A 17902-nucleotide genomic window follows, 5' to 3' on the forward strand; every position below is an offset into this window, starting at 1 on the left:
GCAAATAAATGCATGGCTGAGAAGTTGGTGCAGGAGGGAGGGTTTTAGATTTTTGGATCATTGGGATCTCTTCTGGGGAAGGTGGGACCTGTACAGAGAGGATGGGTTACACCTGAACCTGAGGGGGACCAATGTCCTTGCGGCCAGGTTTGCTAGGGTGGTTCAGGAGGGTTTAAACTAGATTGTGAGGGGGAAAGGAACCGGAGGAGTAGGTCAGAGGAAGAAGGGGATGGGGAAAAGGCAGATCTGACAGGTAGAGAGGCTTTGAGGAAGGAGAGGCAGAGTACAGGCTATAAAAGTAGTAAGGTGGATGGGCTAAAGTGCATTTACTTGAATGCGAGAAGCATCAGGAATAAGGGAGATGAACTGAGAGCTTGGATAAGTACACGGGGCTATGATATTGTGGCTATTACAGAGACATGGCTGTCACCAGGGCAGGAATGGATATTGAATATTCCTGGTTTTCAGTCTTTTAAAAGGGATGGGGGGGGGGGAGAAGAGGAGGGGTGGTGATACTGGTCAGGGACACTGTTACAGCTGCAGAAAGGGTAGATGATGTAGAAGGATCCTCTCTAGAGTCAATATGGGTTGAAAGGAATAAGAAAGGGGCAGTTACCCTCCTGGGAGTATTCTGTAGGCTTCCTGGTAGCAGCAGGGATACCGAGGAGCAGATTGGGAGGCAGTTTTTGGAGAGATGTGAAAATAACAGGATTATTATAATAGGAGACTTCAACTATCCAAATATTGATTGGCACCTACTTAGTGCCAAAGGTTTAGACGGGGCGCGGTTTGTTAAGTGTGTCCAGGACGGATTCCTGACGCAGTATGTTGACAGGCTGACTGGAGGGAATGCCATATTAGATCTCGTTTTAGGTAATGAATCGGGTCAGGTGACAGATCTATCGGTGGGTGAGCATTTGGGGGACAGTGACCACTGCTCCATAACCTTTAGGATTGTCATGGACAGGGATAGGAGCAAAGAGGACGGGAAGATATTTAATTGGGGAAAGGCGAATTATGAGGCTATAAGGCGAGAACTTGGGAGTGTAAATTGGGATGACATTTTTGAAGGGAAATGTACTATGGAGATGTGGTCGATGTTCAGGGATCTTTTGCAGGATGTTAGGGATAAATTTGTCCCGGTGAGGAATGGTCGGGTGAAGGAACCGTGGGTGACAAGAGAGGTGGAACAACTGGTTAGGAAGATGAGGGCAACATACATAAGGTATAAGGAGCAAGGATCGGACAGGGCTCGTGAGGAATATAGAGTAGCAAGGAAGGAACTTAAGAAAGGACTGAGGAGAGCAAGAAGGGGACATGAAAAGGCTTTGGCGAGTAAGGCTAAGGAGAATCCCAAGGCTTTTTTCTCATACGTGAAGAGCAGAAGGATGGCTAGGATAAAGGTAGGTCCGATTAAAGACAAAGGTGGGAGAATGTGCCTGGAAGCTGTGGAAGTGGGTGAGGTTCTCAATGAATACTTCTCTTCAGTACTCACCAAGGAGAGGGGTCTTGATGATACTGAGAACAGTGTAGGTGAGGGTAATGTTCTAGAGCATGTAGATATTAAAAGAGAGGATGTGTTGGAGTTGTTAGAAAATATTAGGACAGATAAGTCCCCGGGGCCTGACGGAATATTCCCCAGGCTGCTTTGTGAGGCGAGGGAGGAGATTGCTGAACTGTTGGCTAGGATCTTTGAGTCCTCGTTGTCATCGGGGATGGTACCGGAGGATTGGAGGGTGGCAAATGTTGTCCCCTTATTCAAAAAAAGTTAGTAGGCATAGTCCAGGGAATTACAGACCGGTGAGCCTTACATCTGTGGTGGGTAAACTGTTGGAAAGGATTCTAAGAGATAGGATCTATGAGCATTTAGAGAATCATGGACTGATTAGGGACAGCCAGCATGGCTTTGTGAAGGGAAGATCTTGCCTCACAAGCCTGATAGGGTTCTTTGAGGAGGTGACCTGGAAGATTGATGAGGGTAGTGCAGTGGATGTGGTCTACATGGATTTTAGTAAGGCGTTTGACAAGGTTCCGCATGAAAGGCTTCTTCAGAAGGTCAGAAGCCAAGGGATCTGGGGAAGCTTGGCCGTGTGGATTCAAAATTGGCTTGCCTGTAGAAAGCAGAGGGTTGTGGTGGAGGGAGTGCATTCGGATTGGAGGGCTATGACTAATGGTGTCCTGCAGGGATTGGTTCTGGGACCTCTACTTCTTGTGATATTTATTAATGACTTAGATGAGGGGGTGGAAGGCTGGGTTAGCAAGTTTGCAGATGACACAAAGATTGGTGGTGTTGTGGATAGTGTGGAGGGCTGTCAAAGCTTGCAGAGGGATATTGATAGGATGCAGAGCTGGGCTGACAAGTGGCAGATGGAGTTCAATCCGGAGAAGTGTGAGGTGGTACACTTTGGAAGGACAAACTCCAAGGCGGAGTACAAGGTTAATGGCAGGATTCTGGGCAGTGTGGAGGAGCAGAGGGATCTGGGGGTTCATATTCACAGATCACTGAAAGTCACCTCACAGGTAGATAGGGTAGTTAAGAAAGCTTATGGGATGTTCACTTTCAGAAGTCAGGGATCAAGTTTAAGAGCCGCGAAGTGATGATGCAGCTTTACAAAACTCTGGTTAAACCACATTTAGAGTACTGTGTCCCATTCTGGTCGCCTCATTATAGGAAGGATGTGGAGGCATTGGAAAGGGTGCAGAGGAGATTTACCAGGATGTTGCCTGGATTAGAGAGTATGGATTATGAGGAGAGACTAAAGGAGCGAGGGCTGTTTTCATTGGAGAGAAGGAGGATGGGGGAGACATGATAGAGGTGTACAAGATATTGAGAGGAATAGATAGAGTGGACAGCCAGCGCCTCTTTCCCAGGGCACCAATGCTCAAAACAAGAGGACATGGCTTTAAGGTATTGGGTGGCAAGTTCAAGGGAGATGTCAGAGGGAGGTGTTTCACCTAGAGAGTGGTTGGTGCATGGAATGCGCTGCCGGGGGTGGTGGTGGAGGATGATACATTGGACGTTCAAGCGATTGTTAGATAAACATATGGAGCAATTTAAGTTGGAGGGATATGTGGGAGGAAGGGGTTAGATAGTCTTAGGTGTGGTTTGAAGGGCGGCACAACATGGTGGGCCGAAGGGCCTGTATTGTGCCGTATTGTTCTATGGTTCTATGGTTTATGGACCTTCCCAGAGTTCAGAGAATTTTGGTAAATTATCACAAATGCCTCTGCTATAACTTCTGCCATTTCTTTCAGTACCCTGGGATGCATCCCCTCAGGACCAGCAGACTTGTCTACCTTTAGACCCACTAGTTTGCTCATCACTTCCTCTTTAGTGACAGTGATTGTATCGAGGTCCTGACCCCCCCTCCCCCACCCCCCCCATCACATCTATAACATCTCTCTTTGGCATGTTAAACATGTCACTCTTTCCAAGAGGATCCCTGACTACAAGATTGTTAATTTTACCTGTCTCATTGCACAGGACCAGATCTAAGATGGCATTTTCCCTTGTAGGTTCAGATGTTGGATGCTATTAAAAACATTATAGCAGGGCACCAAGAAACATTCAAATTAAGCAAAGTTTTACAGTTTTTGTTAATTTATTCAAGTTCTTTGAAGAAGATGCACTAAAGATTTCCAAAAAAACATTTGATAAGGTGCCGCACCAAAGATTCTTGTGGTAAATAGAAGCTCCTGGTGTAGGAGGTAACATGGGGAGATTAGCCAGCCAACAGGGAGTGGACATAGCTGGGTCTCTGGTTGATAAAATGTGATGAGTGGCGAGTCAGAGGGAGCAGTGTTGTGGTCACAACTCATTACAACTTATATAAATGACTCGGATGACAGCGTTGAAGGTGTGAGGGTGTAAATTTACTGATGACACAAAGATAAGCAGGAGAGTAAGTAGTGAAGAGGACATAAGGAAACTACAGAGGGATGTAGACAGGTTCAGTGAGTGGGCAAAGATCTGGAAGGTGCAGAATGTGGGAAATGGGGAATTATCCACTTAGCAGGAAGAATGGAATGAAGCATTTTATCTAAACAGTGAGAGATTGTCGAGCTCTGAGACACAGAGGGACCATGACTCACAAAAGGCCAGTGTTCAGATACGACTGATTAGGAAAACTAACAGAATGTTAGTGTTTATTGCTGGGAATTGAATATAACAGTAGCAGGTTGAGCTTGAGTTACACCAGATATTGCTGGGACTACATCTGGTGTACAGTATCCTGCTCCGGATACGGATGGCAATGCCCTGAAATAGTTCAGAGAGGGTTCACAGTCTAATAGCTGGAATGGAAGGCTGTCATACTGTGGGAAGGTTGGTCAGGCTAGACTCGTGCCTGGTGGAGTTTAGAAAAGTGAGAGGGGACTCAACTGAAACACACACGATCCTGAGATGTCGACAGGGTAGATGCAGAGAAGGTTTCCTCCTGGGAGACTCCAGAACAAGGTGTCGCTGTTTGAACACGAGGGGTTGCCCACTTACCAGAGGAAGTGGTTGAGGCGGGTACAATAACAACACTTAAACGACATCTGGATATGTACAGGGATAGGAAAAGTTAGAGGGATATGGGCCAAACCCGGGCAATAGGAGTAGCTCAGAAGGTACTGTGGATGGCATGGACCAGTTGGGCTGAACGGCCTGTTTCCATGCTGTATGACTATGACTTACGACAGAAATTAAGTGAATTTTTTTCTCTGGGGACTGAGACTGTGGACCTCTCTTGCTGAAAGGGAAGTGGAAGCAGGGTCTGTGAATATTTGAAGGTTCAGGTAGATTCTCAACAGGCAAGGGATGGGAGGTGACTGGGGGTTAAACGGGGTCACAGGTTACATTCAGATCAGGCATGACCTCACTGAACGGTGGGCAGTCTGCTGCTCCTAGTTCACGTCCCATTTGCCCACACCACCCACCTGGCCTTACCTCTCAGGGTCAGTGTTCACTCCAATGACAGGCTTGAGACGCCCAAAGACTTTACTGGCCGTGAGCAGCATTGTACCATCACCTGTAGGTAACCAGAGTGGTCAGTGACCTGGAGAAGGAGGGGAACCCACCAACTCCTGAACCAATACAGTCACACACCACTCACACACCACCCACTCCCCACAGTAACACCCTGCCTCCCTCCACTCACTTCCAGCCCCAGCTTCCTTGCATGACCATGCACCGGGGGGCGCTCAGTGTAGAGGGAACTTCACTCTGTGTCTAAACTTTTATTTGTAAAGGAGTTTATTTATACATTACTTTAGTCAGAATATGAACAAAATTCAAATTAAAACAATGATTTTCCTTGCCCAGGACACACTCCAGCCCCTGTGGCACCCATCTGCCCCAGAAGGTCTCCAGAGAGACCATGGACACCAGGTGCTCCCTCTCCAGGGATATCCGGGCACAGACGTATCCTCGTTAGAGGGGCAGGCAGTTGACTGGGTCAGAACCCCCGATAGTCCACTGCCTGGACCCATGAATGACCACCTTGGCCACGTCCAGGAGCAGACTGACGAGGAGGTCCCCCGACCGACCCACCCCCCTCCACCCACCAGGTGCCCAAAGATCAGGAGCATGGGGCTGAAGTGCAGCCAGAACTTGAGGGCAGCTCCTTCAGATACTCAAACGGGGTCTGCAACCTCTTGCACTCATGTGTACATGGAACACAGACTCCTCCCAGCCACAGAAATGGCAGGTGGCTGGGGAGTCCATGAACCAACTTAATAACCTGTTACATGGCACTGATCTGTGTAACACTCTCTCCCCCAGGTCCTTGATGTAGAGGAGGAGAACTCCTGCAGAGAGAGACCTCCCCTGGGACCCCTCACTGCCAGATGGCAGGACAGACCACCATGGTGTGTCCAGACAGCAGATGAGGGTGAGGAAGGGGAGAGTGTGCAGGAGCAGCTGTACAGGGAAGATGTCCACACAGTGTGGAACAGCTCACGGCATTTCTGAGATGTGGTCTGTGTGGTGTGGGGTCGGTCTCAGGGAGGGTCTGATGAGCAATTCCGAGTGGGGGGTCAGTTCAGTCAGGAATGCCCAGCACTCACGATCCCTCTCGACACCTGTTGTGATGGGACAGCCAGAGGCTTCAGCTATAAGCCCCAGTGATGAGCCGCTTGCTCCTCCACCGTCCAGTCTGGACCTTGTCTAGCCACCCTGGCAAAACACCTCCCTCTGCCGGCAGGGGAGCACTCTGACTGGAGGCAGCCATGTCCCAGACTGGGTCCCAGTAAAAGACGGGCAACTTCCACAGAGCAGCACAGCTTACACTCGCCACTAGGAGCCGCGTGGCATCCTGATGGCAGCGCCTCTGGCAGAAAGAAGTACTTCACCAGTGCACCCCATCTGGGAGGATGCTCAACGTACAGGGGTCTGTGCAGGGTCTGAAGGTGGAGAGTCACCATTTGGGAACGGACACACACCAGCAACTGACGGGCCTCCTCAATCGGGAACCGCAGCAGAGACCCAGTGTTTCCTGTTACCTCAGAGATCCTCCAGCTTCTTCTGGATCTTGGTGGCAAAGGCAGAGGGTGGGACCAAAGTGACCAAGCGGTACCGCAACATGGAGGTCACCAGTTGGTTTATGACCAGTCCTCTGCAGGTCAGCACTCAGAGCAGTCCTGTGCAGCACCTTAGCCGGTTGGTGACGTTCACCTCCAGCTCCTGCCAGTTCACTGGCCGGGCTTCCTCAGTGGGGTCAGGTAGACTCCCAGATAAAACGCCTCTATTGTATCTGCCTCCACCACCTCCCCTGGCAGCCTGCACCAGGCACCCACCACTGTGTTAAAAAAAACCTGCCCCGTACATCCCCTTTAAACTTTCCCCCCCTCACCTTAAATTCAGGTCCTCCAGAATTTGATATTTCTACGCTGGGGAAAAGATTCTGACTGTACGTGTACAGGAGCTTCTCCCTGTCCAACCCCAGGCCCTAGGTGCATGTAGAGGGAGCTTCTCTGTGTTTAGTCCCTGTTCCCTGGCAGTGTGTGATGGGACAGTGTAGAGGGAGCTTCACTCTGTGTCTGACCCCAGGGGTGTGTGATGGGACAGTGCAGAGGGAGCTTCACTCTGTGTCTGACCCCAGGGGTGTGTGATGGGACAGTGCAGAGGGAGCTTCACTCTGTGTCTGACCCCAGGGGTGTGTGATGGGACAGTGTAGAGGGAGCTTCACTCTGTGTCTGACCCCAGGAGTGTGTGATGGGACAGTGCGGAGGGAGCTTCACTCTGTGTCTGACCCCGGGACTGTGTGACGGGACGGTGCGGAGGGAGCTTCACTCTGTGTCTGACCCCGGGACTGTGTGATGGGACAGTGTAGAGGGAGCTTCACTCTCTGACTGACCCGTGCTCCCTGTGCTGATATTGGTTTATTATTGTCACTTGTACCGAGGCACAGTGAAAAACTTGTCTTACAAACTGATCGTACAGGTCAATACATTACCCAGTGCAGTTACATTGGGTTAGTACAGAGTGCATTGATGTAGTACAGGTAAAAACAGTAACAGTACAGAGTGTCACAGCTACAGAGAAAGTGCAGTGCAATAAGGTGAAAGGTCACAACAAGGTAGATCGTGAGGTCAGAGTCCATCTCACCGTATAAGGGAACCGTTCAATTGTCTTATCACAGTGGGGTAGAAGCTGTTTTAAGTCTGGTGGTACGTGCCCTCAGGCTCCTGTATCTTCTACCCGATGGAAGAGGAGAGAAGAGAGAATGTCCCGGGTGGGTGGGGTCTTTGATTATGCTGGCTGCTTCACCAAGACAACGAGAGATGTCCTGGGAGTGCTGGGTTGACAGGGGTGTGGATGTGTCTGAAGAAGCCTGCATGTCCAGCGTGTGCCGGAACAGATGAGTGAGGGGACAAGCAGGATCTGCATTTCCCTCTGAGTGCTGTTGCTCCCTACTCCCAGGCCATGACTGCTCTACCCCATCATCCACAGTGAGCACCCATAGAAACACTTGTGGCAGACGCCAGCAGAACTTCCGTTACCTCCAGCAGACACGATGGCGTCTGCCCATCGCACAGTCTCTTCGGTGTAGTCTCTGCGCTTCACCAGGCGAACCTCAATGCCTTCCTTACTGAGGAGAGATGGAGAGAGGGTCAGTCTCAGGTGCAGTGTTGACCTGTTGCACCAACCTCAGCAGAGTCTGAGGCGTACAGCACGGAAACAGGCCATTCAGCCCAACTCCTCCATGCTGACTGAGACTATAAACCTTTCCTCCCCATGGAGAAGACCAATTGTCTTTTAAATGTTGTAATTGTACCCACCTCTGCCACTTGTCAGTTTGTTCCATGTACTAAGCTCCCACAGTGGGAAAAACTTGCCTCTAAGGACCCTTGCAAATCTTTCCCCTCACCTTAAACCCGTGCCCTCTAGTTTTGGACTCCCCCACCCTGGTACAAAGACTGTGACCACCCACCTTATCCATGTCCCTCATAATTTTATAAACCTCTGCAAGGTCACCCCTCAGCCTCCTACGTTCCAGTGAGAACAAACCCAACCCGTCCAATCTCTCCTTCTAACCACAGCCCTCCATTCCAGGCAACACCCTGGTGAATGTCTCCCGCACCCTTTCTATAGTGTGGTGACCAGAAGTGCACGCCATATACCAAGCGCATTTGTACAGCTGCAACATGACATCCCAAACTCTTCTACTCAATGCCTTGGCCTATGAAGGCAAGCGTAGTAAATGCCTCCTTCACCACGCATCCACCAATGTCGCCATTTTCAGGGAACTATGGACTTGCACCCCAAGGTCCCTTGTACATCAACATTCCTAAGGTCCCTGCTGTTTACTGTACATGTCCAGCCAGCATTAGGTGGCCCAAGACACGTTACCTCACCTGTCTGGATTAAATTCTATCTGCCACTGCTCCCACCTTCCCACTGACCTACATCCCTCTGTATCCTTGGGCAACCATCCTTGTGATGGTTGTAAGCCAGTGCGCAGGCATGGGAAGCTGCAGCAGGAAGAGAGCGGAGAGTCACCTGACCCAGTGAGGTTTCTTTCCTCCTTGATTGGGTTCTTTAACCATAAGAGAGAGGTAGGGTGTAATGGAGCGGCCATCGTTGGAGCGGCTAGAGTCAGAGTGCAAAATTAGAGGCTTTGCCTCAAGAGGTTTCGACAAGAAGAGGCCGAGGCAAACGAACAGGTAAGAAGGGCAAGTTTGTCCTTTGATTGTTGCTGCTTTGGTCTCAGAGTCCCTCAGTACAGTGTAGGCAGCATGGCAGATACAGCGGTGGGATGTTCCTCCTGTGGGATGTGGGAATTCAGGGAACTTGATGGTCTCCCTGATGACTACACCTGCAGGAAGTGCAGCCAACTTCAGCTCCTGAAAGACCGGATTAAGGAGCTGGAGTTGGATGAACTAAGGATCATCCGGGACGCTGAGCGAATCACAGACAGGACTTTTGAGCAGGTGGTTACACCCAGAAGGCAGGATTCAGGTGGTGGATGGGTGAGCACCGAGAGAGGTAGGGGGAAAAAGAAGTCAGTCCCCCTGTGACCATACCTCTCAGCAACAAGTTTACCCCTTTGGATACTGATGAGGGGGATGACCTATCTGGGCAAGGCAGCAGCAGCCAGGCCAGTGGCACTGTGGTCAGCTCTGAGGTTCGGAAGGGAAGGGAGAAGTCAGGCAGAGCGATCGTCATAGGGGACTCGATAGTTAGGGGAACAGACAGGAGGTTCTGCGATCGCAACACAGATGCCAGGATGGTGTGTTGCCTCCCGGGTGCCAGGGTCCTGGATGTCTCGGAGTGGTTGCAGAATATTCTCAAGGGGGAGAGTGAGCAGCCAGAGGTCATGGTGCATATTGGTACCAATGACACAGGCAGGAGAAGGATAGAGGTCCTGCACAATGAGTATAGAGTTAGGAAGGAGGCTGAAGAGCAGGAGCTCAAAGGTAGTAATCTCCAGATCACTCCCAGTGCCACGGGCTAGTGAAGGAAAGAACAGGATGATAGCACAGACAAATGAGTGGCTAGGGAGATGGGGCAGGGTTTCAAGGTCTTGGATCATTGGAACCTTTTCTGGGGAAGGGCTGACCTGTACAAGAGGGACGGGTTGCACCTGAACTGGAGGGGAACCAATATCCTGGCAGGGAGGTTTGCTAATGCAACTGGGGAAGGTTTAAACTAGCTTCACAGGGGGATGGGAACGGGCAGGAGGGCTGATGTCAGGGAATGTAGTATTAGGCAGAGTCCTGATAACAGATGTGATGGGACGAATGGTTTGAAGTGCTTGTACTTTAATGCTCGGAGTATTATGGGCAAGAGTGATGAACTTAGAGCACGGATCAGTACATGGAACTATGATGTTGTGGCCATTACAGAGACTTGGTTGAGGGAGGGACAGGAATGGGTGATCGATGTACCAGGGTTTCGAAGTTTTAGAAAGAATAGAGAGGGGGGTAAAAGAGGGGGAGGAGTTGCAATACTAATTGGAGATAATATATCAGCTGCACTCTGGGCAGACATAATGGAGGGCTCGGACACAGAGTCTCTGGGTAGAACTCAGGAGTAGGAAGGGTGCAATCACCCTCTTGGGGGGGTACTATAGATCCCCAAATAGCCACCGGGACATTGAGAAACAGATATGCAAACAGATTAGGGAAATGTGTAAAAATGACAGGGTTGTGGTCATGGGAGACTACAACTTCCCTAATATAAATTGGGCCCTTTTTAGTGCAGGGGGGTTAGATGGGGCAGAATTTGTTAGGTGTATCCAGGAGGGGTTCTTAAATCAGTATGTTGACAGTCCAACAAGGGGAGAGGCTATTCTGGACCTGGTGTTGGGTAATGAGCCTGGCCAGGTGACTCACCTATCAGTGGGTGACCAATTGGGGAACAGTGACCACAGCTCATTAACTTTCAGGACAGCTGTAGATAAGGATAGGTACGGGGCTAGCGGGAGCGTTTTACGTTGGAGCAGGGCTAATTATCAAAACATAAGGCAGGAACTAGGTAGAGGAAACTGGGAAAACCTTTTTGCTGGCAAGTCCACATCGAGCATGTGGAAAGTGTTTAAGGATCAAAACCACAGAGTACAGGATAGGTTTGTCCCGATTAGAAGGAAGGACATGAATGGGAAAATAAGGGAACCTTGAATGTCCAGAGAAGTGATGAACTTAGTCAAGAAGAAAAAGGACAAGTATGTAGAGCTTCAGAAGTTAGGATCAGACAGAGCACGTGAAGGCTATAGAGAAGCTAGAAATGAACTCAAGAAAAGAATTAGGAAAGCCAGGAGGGGTCATGAAAAGTCCTTAGCAAGTAGGATTAAGGAGAATCCAAAAGCATTCTATACCAACATCAAGGAATAAGAGGATAACGAGGGAAAGGTTAGGACCACTTAAGGATAAAGAAGGGAATCTATGTTTAGATCCAGAGGATGTGGGTGAGGTTCTGAATGAATATTTCTCTTCAGTATTTACCCAGGAAAGGGACATGCAGGACGCAGAAATTGGAACTGAGGGCGGAAACATGTTATGGCATTTAGCAGTCAAGGAGGAGGTAGTGTTAGGTCTCCTAAACAGTATAAAGGTTCATAAGTCCCCGTGACCCGATGGGATATACACCAGGTAACTGAGGGAGGCAAGAGAGGAAATTGCACAAAGAAGTATCTTTGTGTCCTCTTTGACCACGGGTGAGGTCCCAGAGGACTGGCGAGTGGATAATGTTGTTCCTCTATTTAAGAAAGGAACAAGGGAAAATCCGGGGAACTATAGACCGGTGAGTCTCACGTCAGTTGTAGGGAAATTGCTGAAGAAAATTCTTAGAGATAGGATATATGAACATCTGGAATCAATGGTTTGATTAGGGAAAGCCAGCATGGCTCTGTGCGGGGCAAGTCATGTCTTGCTAACCTGGCTGAGCTTTTTGACAGGGTGACGAGGGAGATTGATGAAGGTACAGCTGTAGATGTCATCTATATGGACTTCAGTAAGGCATTTGACAAGGTCCAACATAATCGGTTAATCAAGAAAGTTTGGATGCATGGGGTCAGTGGAGAATTGGCTGTGTGGATCCAGAACTGGCTTGCCTGTAGAAGACAAAGGATGGTGGTTAAAGGTACTTATTTGGGTTGGAGGCCTGTGAGAAGTGGTGTTCCGCAGGGATCTGTGCTGGGACCTCTGCTGTTTGTGATGTACATAAATGACCTGGATGAGTATGTTGATGGATGGGTTAGTAAGTTTGCAGACGACACCAAGATTGGTGGAGTTGTGAATCGTGTAGAAGGCTGGCAACAGATACAGTGTGATATAGATCAGCTGCAGATGTGGGCAGAGAAATGGCAGATGGAGTTTAACCCAGATAAATGTGAGGTGTTGCACCTTGGTAGGACTAATGTTAAGAGGCAGTACACTCTAAAGGGCAAGACCCTTAACAGTGTTGAAGAGCAGAGAGACCTTGGGGTGCAAGTCCATGGCTGATTGAAAGTGGCTACACAGGTAGATCGGGTGGTTAAGGCGGCTTATGGAATGCTTGCATTTATAAATCGGGGTAATGAGTACAGGAGTCAAGAGGTTATGATGCATCTCTATAGAACTCTGGTTAGGCCGCATTTAGAGTATTGCTTGCAATTCTGGTCACCTCACTACAGGAAGGATGTCGAGGCTTTAGAGAGGGTGCCCTGGATGTTTACTCGGATGCTGCCTGGATTAGAGGGCATGTGCTATCAGGAAAGGCTGGACAAACTTGGGCTCTTTTCTCTGGAGCGGCAGAGGCTGAGGGGTGATCTGTTGGAAGTGTATAAAATTATGAGGGGCATAGATAGGGTGGACAAGCAATATCTTTTTCCCATTATTGAGCAATCCAATACCAGAGGGCATGCATTTAAGGTGAGGGGTGTAGGTTCAGAACAGACGTCAGGGGTACATTTCTTACTGAGAGTGTGATGGATGCCTAGAATGTGTTGCCTGATAGGGTGGTGGAGGTAAACTCATTGTGGGGCTTTTTAGAGGGGCTTGGATGGGCACATGAATGAGAGGAAAATGGAGGGATATGGGCATTCTGTAGGTAGGAGGGATTAGCTATGTCAGCACAACATTGTGGGCCGAAGGTCCTGTTCTGTGCTGTACTGTTCTATGTTCTATCTACAATACCAATCTTCATGTTATCAGTCAACGTACTTATCAGACCACAGATATTCTCATCCAAGACATGTACGCCACTGGATTCAGTCTTCCCTCCACCACCACCCTCTGCCTCCTGTCACTCAGACAATTTCGGATCCAGTTTTTCAACACACCTTGGATCCCATGCGCCCTAACCTTCTGGACCAACCTACCATGCAGGACTTTGTCCAAAGCCTTACTGAAGTCCATTTTAACCATGCCTACCACTGTGCCTTCATCAATTTTCTCAGTTATCTCCTCAAAAATTTCTTCCAGATTTATGACATGATCTGTTTCACCTTGCAGAGTCAGTAGTTGGAGCCAGATTTGGAGCGGGACCTTTAAAAAAGAAGTGACTCTCTATGCCTGTGAGTTTCACCTTGCAGGAGTTTAAATGAGGCACATTTGCAAACTGTTACCAGTTGATTGGCTGATTAACAGCAGCAAATAATAAGGAGAGCAGCCATTGTGTGAGTGGACTATTGTTAGAGTAGGGGGACTGAGGCTTTGTGATGATGGTAAGTTTCTTTCTTTGGTGTTTCCTTTAGTGCCAGGCCAGAGCAGTTAGAATGGCTCCAGGGTCAGTGGTGTGTTCATCCTGTGAGATGTGGGAGTTCTAGGAGACCTCCAGTCTCCCTGATAGCTATATCTGCATGAGGTGCATCCAGCTGCAGCTCCTTATAGACTGTGAGGGAACTGGAGATGTAGCTAGATGACCTTTGCTCCTATGGGAGAATGAGGAGCTCATAGATAAGAGCTACAGGGAGGCAGTCACTCCTAAGCTGTAGGAGTCAGGTAGCTGGGTGACTGTCAGGAGCAGTATGGAGAATAGGCAGGTAGTGCAGAGAACCCTTGTGGGCTGTTCCCCTCAATAACAGGTATACAGCTTTGGATACTTGTTTGGGGGGGGTGGGGTTTGACCTACCAGGAGAAAGCTGCAGTCACCAGGTCTCTGGCACTGAGCCAGGTGGTGCAGAAGAGAAGGGGGGAGAAGAGGAGGGTGGTAGTGATAGGTGATAAGGGGGGCCAGGCAGGACATTCTGTGGATGTGAAGGAGACTCCTGGATGGTATATTGCCTCCTGGGTGCCAGAGTTGGGGATGTCTTGGATTGGGTCCACAGCATCCTGAAGGGGGAGGGTGAACAGCCAGAGGTTGTGGTACATATTGGTACCAATGATGTAGGCAGGAAAAGAGGAGGTCCTGAAGAGGGACTATAGGGAGCTAGGTAGGAAGCTGAAAAGCAGGACCTTGAGGGTAGTAATCTCTGGATTGCTGTCTGTGCCATATACTAGTGAGGGTAAGAATAGGTGATCTGGCAGAATGTGTGGCTGAGGAATTGGGGCAGGGCTTCAGAATTGTTGATCCTTGTGATCTCTTCAGGTCATACCTTCCCCAGTACAAAAAGGGTGGGTTACACCTGAACTGGAGGGGGACCAATACTCTTGTGGGCAAGTTTGCTAGAACTGTTGGGGAGGGTTTAAACTAGTTTGGCAAGGGGATGGGAACCAGAGTGATATGTCAGGGGTTGGTGCATTTAGTGTACAAGTAGATGCCGAGTGTAGAAAGACTGAGGAAGGACAGGCAGTTGAAAGGGCAAAACTGCAGTCAGTTGGATGGGTTGAAGTCTGTCTACTTTAATGTGAGAAGTATCAGGAACAAGGGTGATGAACTTAGAGTCGGTAAGCACATGGAACTATGATGTGGTGGCCATTACAGAGACTTGGCTGTCACAAGGGCAGGAATGGCTGCTGGATATTCTGGGGTTAAGACGTTTCAAAAGGGACAGCAAGGGAGATAAGAGGTGGAGGAGTGGCTTTGCTGATCAGGGACACCTGTAGAAAGGGAGGATGTCCTGGAGGAATCATCTACTGAGTTGGTGTGGATGGAAGTCAGAAACAGGAAGGGAGCGATCACTCTATTGGGAGTATTCTACAGACCCCCCAATAGCAGCAGAGACACTGAGGAGCAGATCAGGAGGCAGATTTGAGAAGTGCAAAAACAATAGGGTTGTGGTCATGAGTGATTTCAACTTCCCTAATATTGATTGCCCTATCGCCTTTGCAATAAGGAGGTACCAGAGTTTGTTAGGTGTCCAGGAAGATTCCTAACAGTGTGGACAGGCTGACCAGAGAGGCTGTACTAGTAATGATCCTGATCAGGTTTCAGATCTATCAGTGGGAGAGCATTTTGGAGATAGTGACCCTAACTGGGAATTGCAGACCAGTGAGTCTTTCTTCAGTGGTGGGCAAATTACTGGAGAAGAATCTTGGAGACAGGATCTATGGGCATTTGGCGAAGTATAGTCTGATTAGGGACAGTCAGCATAGCTTTGAGGGGCAGGTCGTGCCTCATGAGCCTGACCGACGACTTTGAGGATGTGACAAAGCACATTGATGAAGGCAGAGCAGTGGATGTGGTGTACATGCCTTTTAATAAGGCATTTGATAACCTTCCTCATGGAAGGTTCATTCAGAAAGTCGGGAGGCATGGGATCCAGGGAAATTTGGCTGTGTGAATTCAGAATTGGCTTGCTCATAGAAGAGAGGGTGGTAGGTGGAGTGTATCATTGTGGAGGAGGGGGTGCATTTGGATTGGAAGGCTATGACTAGTGGTGTCCTGCAGGGATCTGTTCTGGGACCTCTGCTTTTTGTGATATTTATCCTCAACTTAGATGAGGGGGTAGAAGGCTGGGTTAGCAAGTTTGCAGATGACACAAAGATTGGTGGTGTTGTGGATAGTGTGGAGGGCTGTCAAAGTTTAGAGGGATATTGATAGGACACAGCTGGGCTGACAAGTGACAGATGGAGTTCAATCCAGAGAAGTGTGAGGTGGTACACTTTGGAAGGACAAACTCCAAGGCGGAGTACAAGGTTAATGGCAGGATTCTGGGCAGCGTAGAGGAGCAGAGGGATCTGGGGGTTCATATTCACAGATCACTGAAAGTCACCTCACAGGTAGATAGGGTAGTTAAGAAAGCTTATGGGATGTTAGCTTTCAGAAGTCAGGGATCAAGTTGAAGAGCCGCGAAGTGATGATGCAGTTTTACAAAACTCTGGTTAGGCCACACTTACTGTGTCCCATTCTGGTCGCCTCATTATAGTTAGGATGTGGAGGCATTGGAAAGGGTGCAAAGGAGATTTACCAGGATGCTGCCTGGATTAGGGGGAGTGTGGATTAGGGGGAGTGTGGATTAGGGGGAGTGTGGATTAGGGGGAGTGTGGATTAGGGGGAGTGTGGATTAGGGGGAGTGGTGTGACAACAACATGATAGAGGTATACAAGATATTGAGAGGAATAGATAGAGTGGACAGCCAGCACCTCTTTCCCAGGACACCAATGCTCAAAACAAGAGGGCATGGCTTCAAGGTAATGGGTGGGAAGTTCAAGGGTGATGTCAGAGGTTTTTCACCCAGAGTGGTTGGTGCATGGAATGCACTACCGGGGGTGATGGTGGAGGCTGATGCATTGGACAAGTTCAAGCATATGGAGGAATTTAAGGTAGAGGGATATGTGGGAGGAAGGGGTTAGGTAGTCTTGGGTGTGGTTTGAAGGGCAGCACAACATGGGCTGAAGGGCCTGTATTGTGCTGTATGGTTCTATGGTATTCTGCCTGGAGGTTGGTGATCAATGGTGTTCTGCAGGGATTTCTGGGACCCCTGCTCTTTGTGATTTTTATAAATGACTTGGATGAGGATGTGGAAGGGTGGGTTAGTATGTTTGCTGATGATACAAAGGTTGGTGGTGTTGTGGATAGTGTAGAAGGTTGCTGTAGATTACAACAGGATATTGATAGAATATAGACCTGGGCTGAGAAGTGGCAGATGGAGTTCAACCCAGAAAAGTGAAGTGATACACTTTGGAAGATCAAATTTGAAGGCAGAATACAAGGTTAATGGTAGGACTCTTGGCAGTGTGGAGGAACAGGGATCTTGGGGTCCACATCCATAGATCTCAAGGTTGCTGTGCAGGTTGATAGGGTTGTTAAGGTGGTGTATGGTATTGGCCTTTGTTAGTCGGTGTATTGAGTTCAAGAGCTGAGGTAATGTAACAGCTCTACAGAATTCTGGTCAGACCATACTTGGAATATTGTGTTCAGTTCTGGTTGCCTCATTATAGGAAGGATGTGGAAGCTTTAGAGAGGGTGCAGAGGAGATTTACCAGGATGTTGCCTGGATTGCAGAGCATGTCTTGAGGATAGGTTGAGTGAGTTAGGGCTCTTCTCTTTGGAGAGAAAGAAGAGAGATGACTTGATAGAGGTGTACAAGATGATAAAAGGCATTGAGTGGACAGTCAGACTTTTTCCCAGGGCAACAATGACTAACAAGGGTATATTATTTTAAGGTGATGGGGGGGGGGGGGGGGGGGGAAAGAAGGGAAGAAAATGTCAAATTTCTTAGTGATGGGTGCATGGACCACACTGCTTACAGATACATTAGGAACATTTAAGAGACTCTTAGCCACATGATAGAGAAATGGAGGGGGCATGTGGGAGGGAAGGGTTAGATAGATTTTGGAGCAGGATAAGATGTCAGCACAACATTGTGGGCTGAAGGGCCTGTCCTGTGCTGTAATGTTCTACCCCCTCCCCTGCACAACACCATGTTGACTCCCCCTAATCGGTCTTGCCTTTCCCAGTGACCATAAACCCCACCAAAAAATTTTTTTCCAACTGTTTCCCTGCTAATGTGAGACTTGCTGGTCAGCAGTTTCCTGGCTTATCTCTACCACCTTCCTCAATACGGAAAGAGCACTTGCTACCCTTGCCTTCTGGTACCTCACCCCTGGCTAAAGA

The 17902-nt window shown here is 48.9% G+C and overlaps 1 protein-coding gene across 2 annotated transcripts in view; it reads right to left on the reverse strand.

The window, feature by feature from the left end:
• Window positions 1-17902, reverse strand: part of nadk2 (NAD kinase 2, mitochondrial) — a 47484-nt gene that overhangs the window by 25036 nt on the left and 4546 nt on the right. For both annotated transcript variants that reach the window (XM_052019509.1, XM_052019508.1), the window contains exons 3-4: window positions 7984-8072; window positions 4931-5012 (exon numbers count right to left, since the gene is read on the reverse strand). In XM_052019509.1, the coding sequence (XP_051875469.1) occupies window positions 4931-5012; window positions 7984-8072 (171 nt within the window). The remainder of the gene's footprint in view (window positions 1-4930; window positions 5013-7983; window positions 8073-17902) is intronic.

Source organism: Pristis pectinata, chromosome 7 (assembly GCF_009764475.1).
Source record: "Pristis pectinata isolate sPriPec2 chromosome 7, sPriPec2.1.pri, whole genome shotgun sequence".
In the NCBI taxonomy this organism is placed as follows: Eukaryota; Metazoa; Chordata; class Chondrichthyes; order Rhinopristiformes; family Pristidae; genus Pristis; species Pristis pectinata.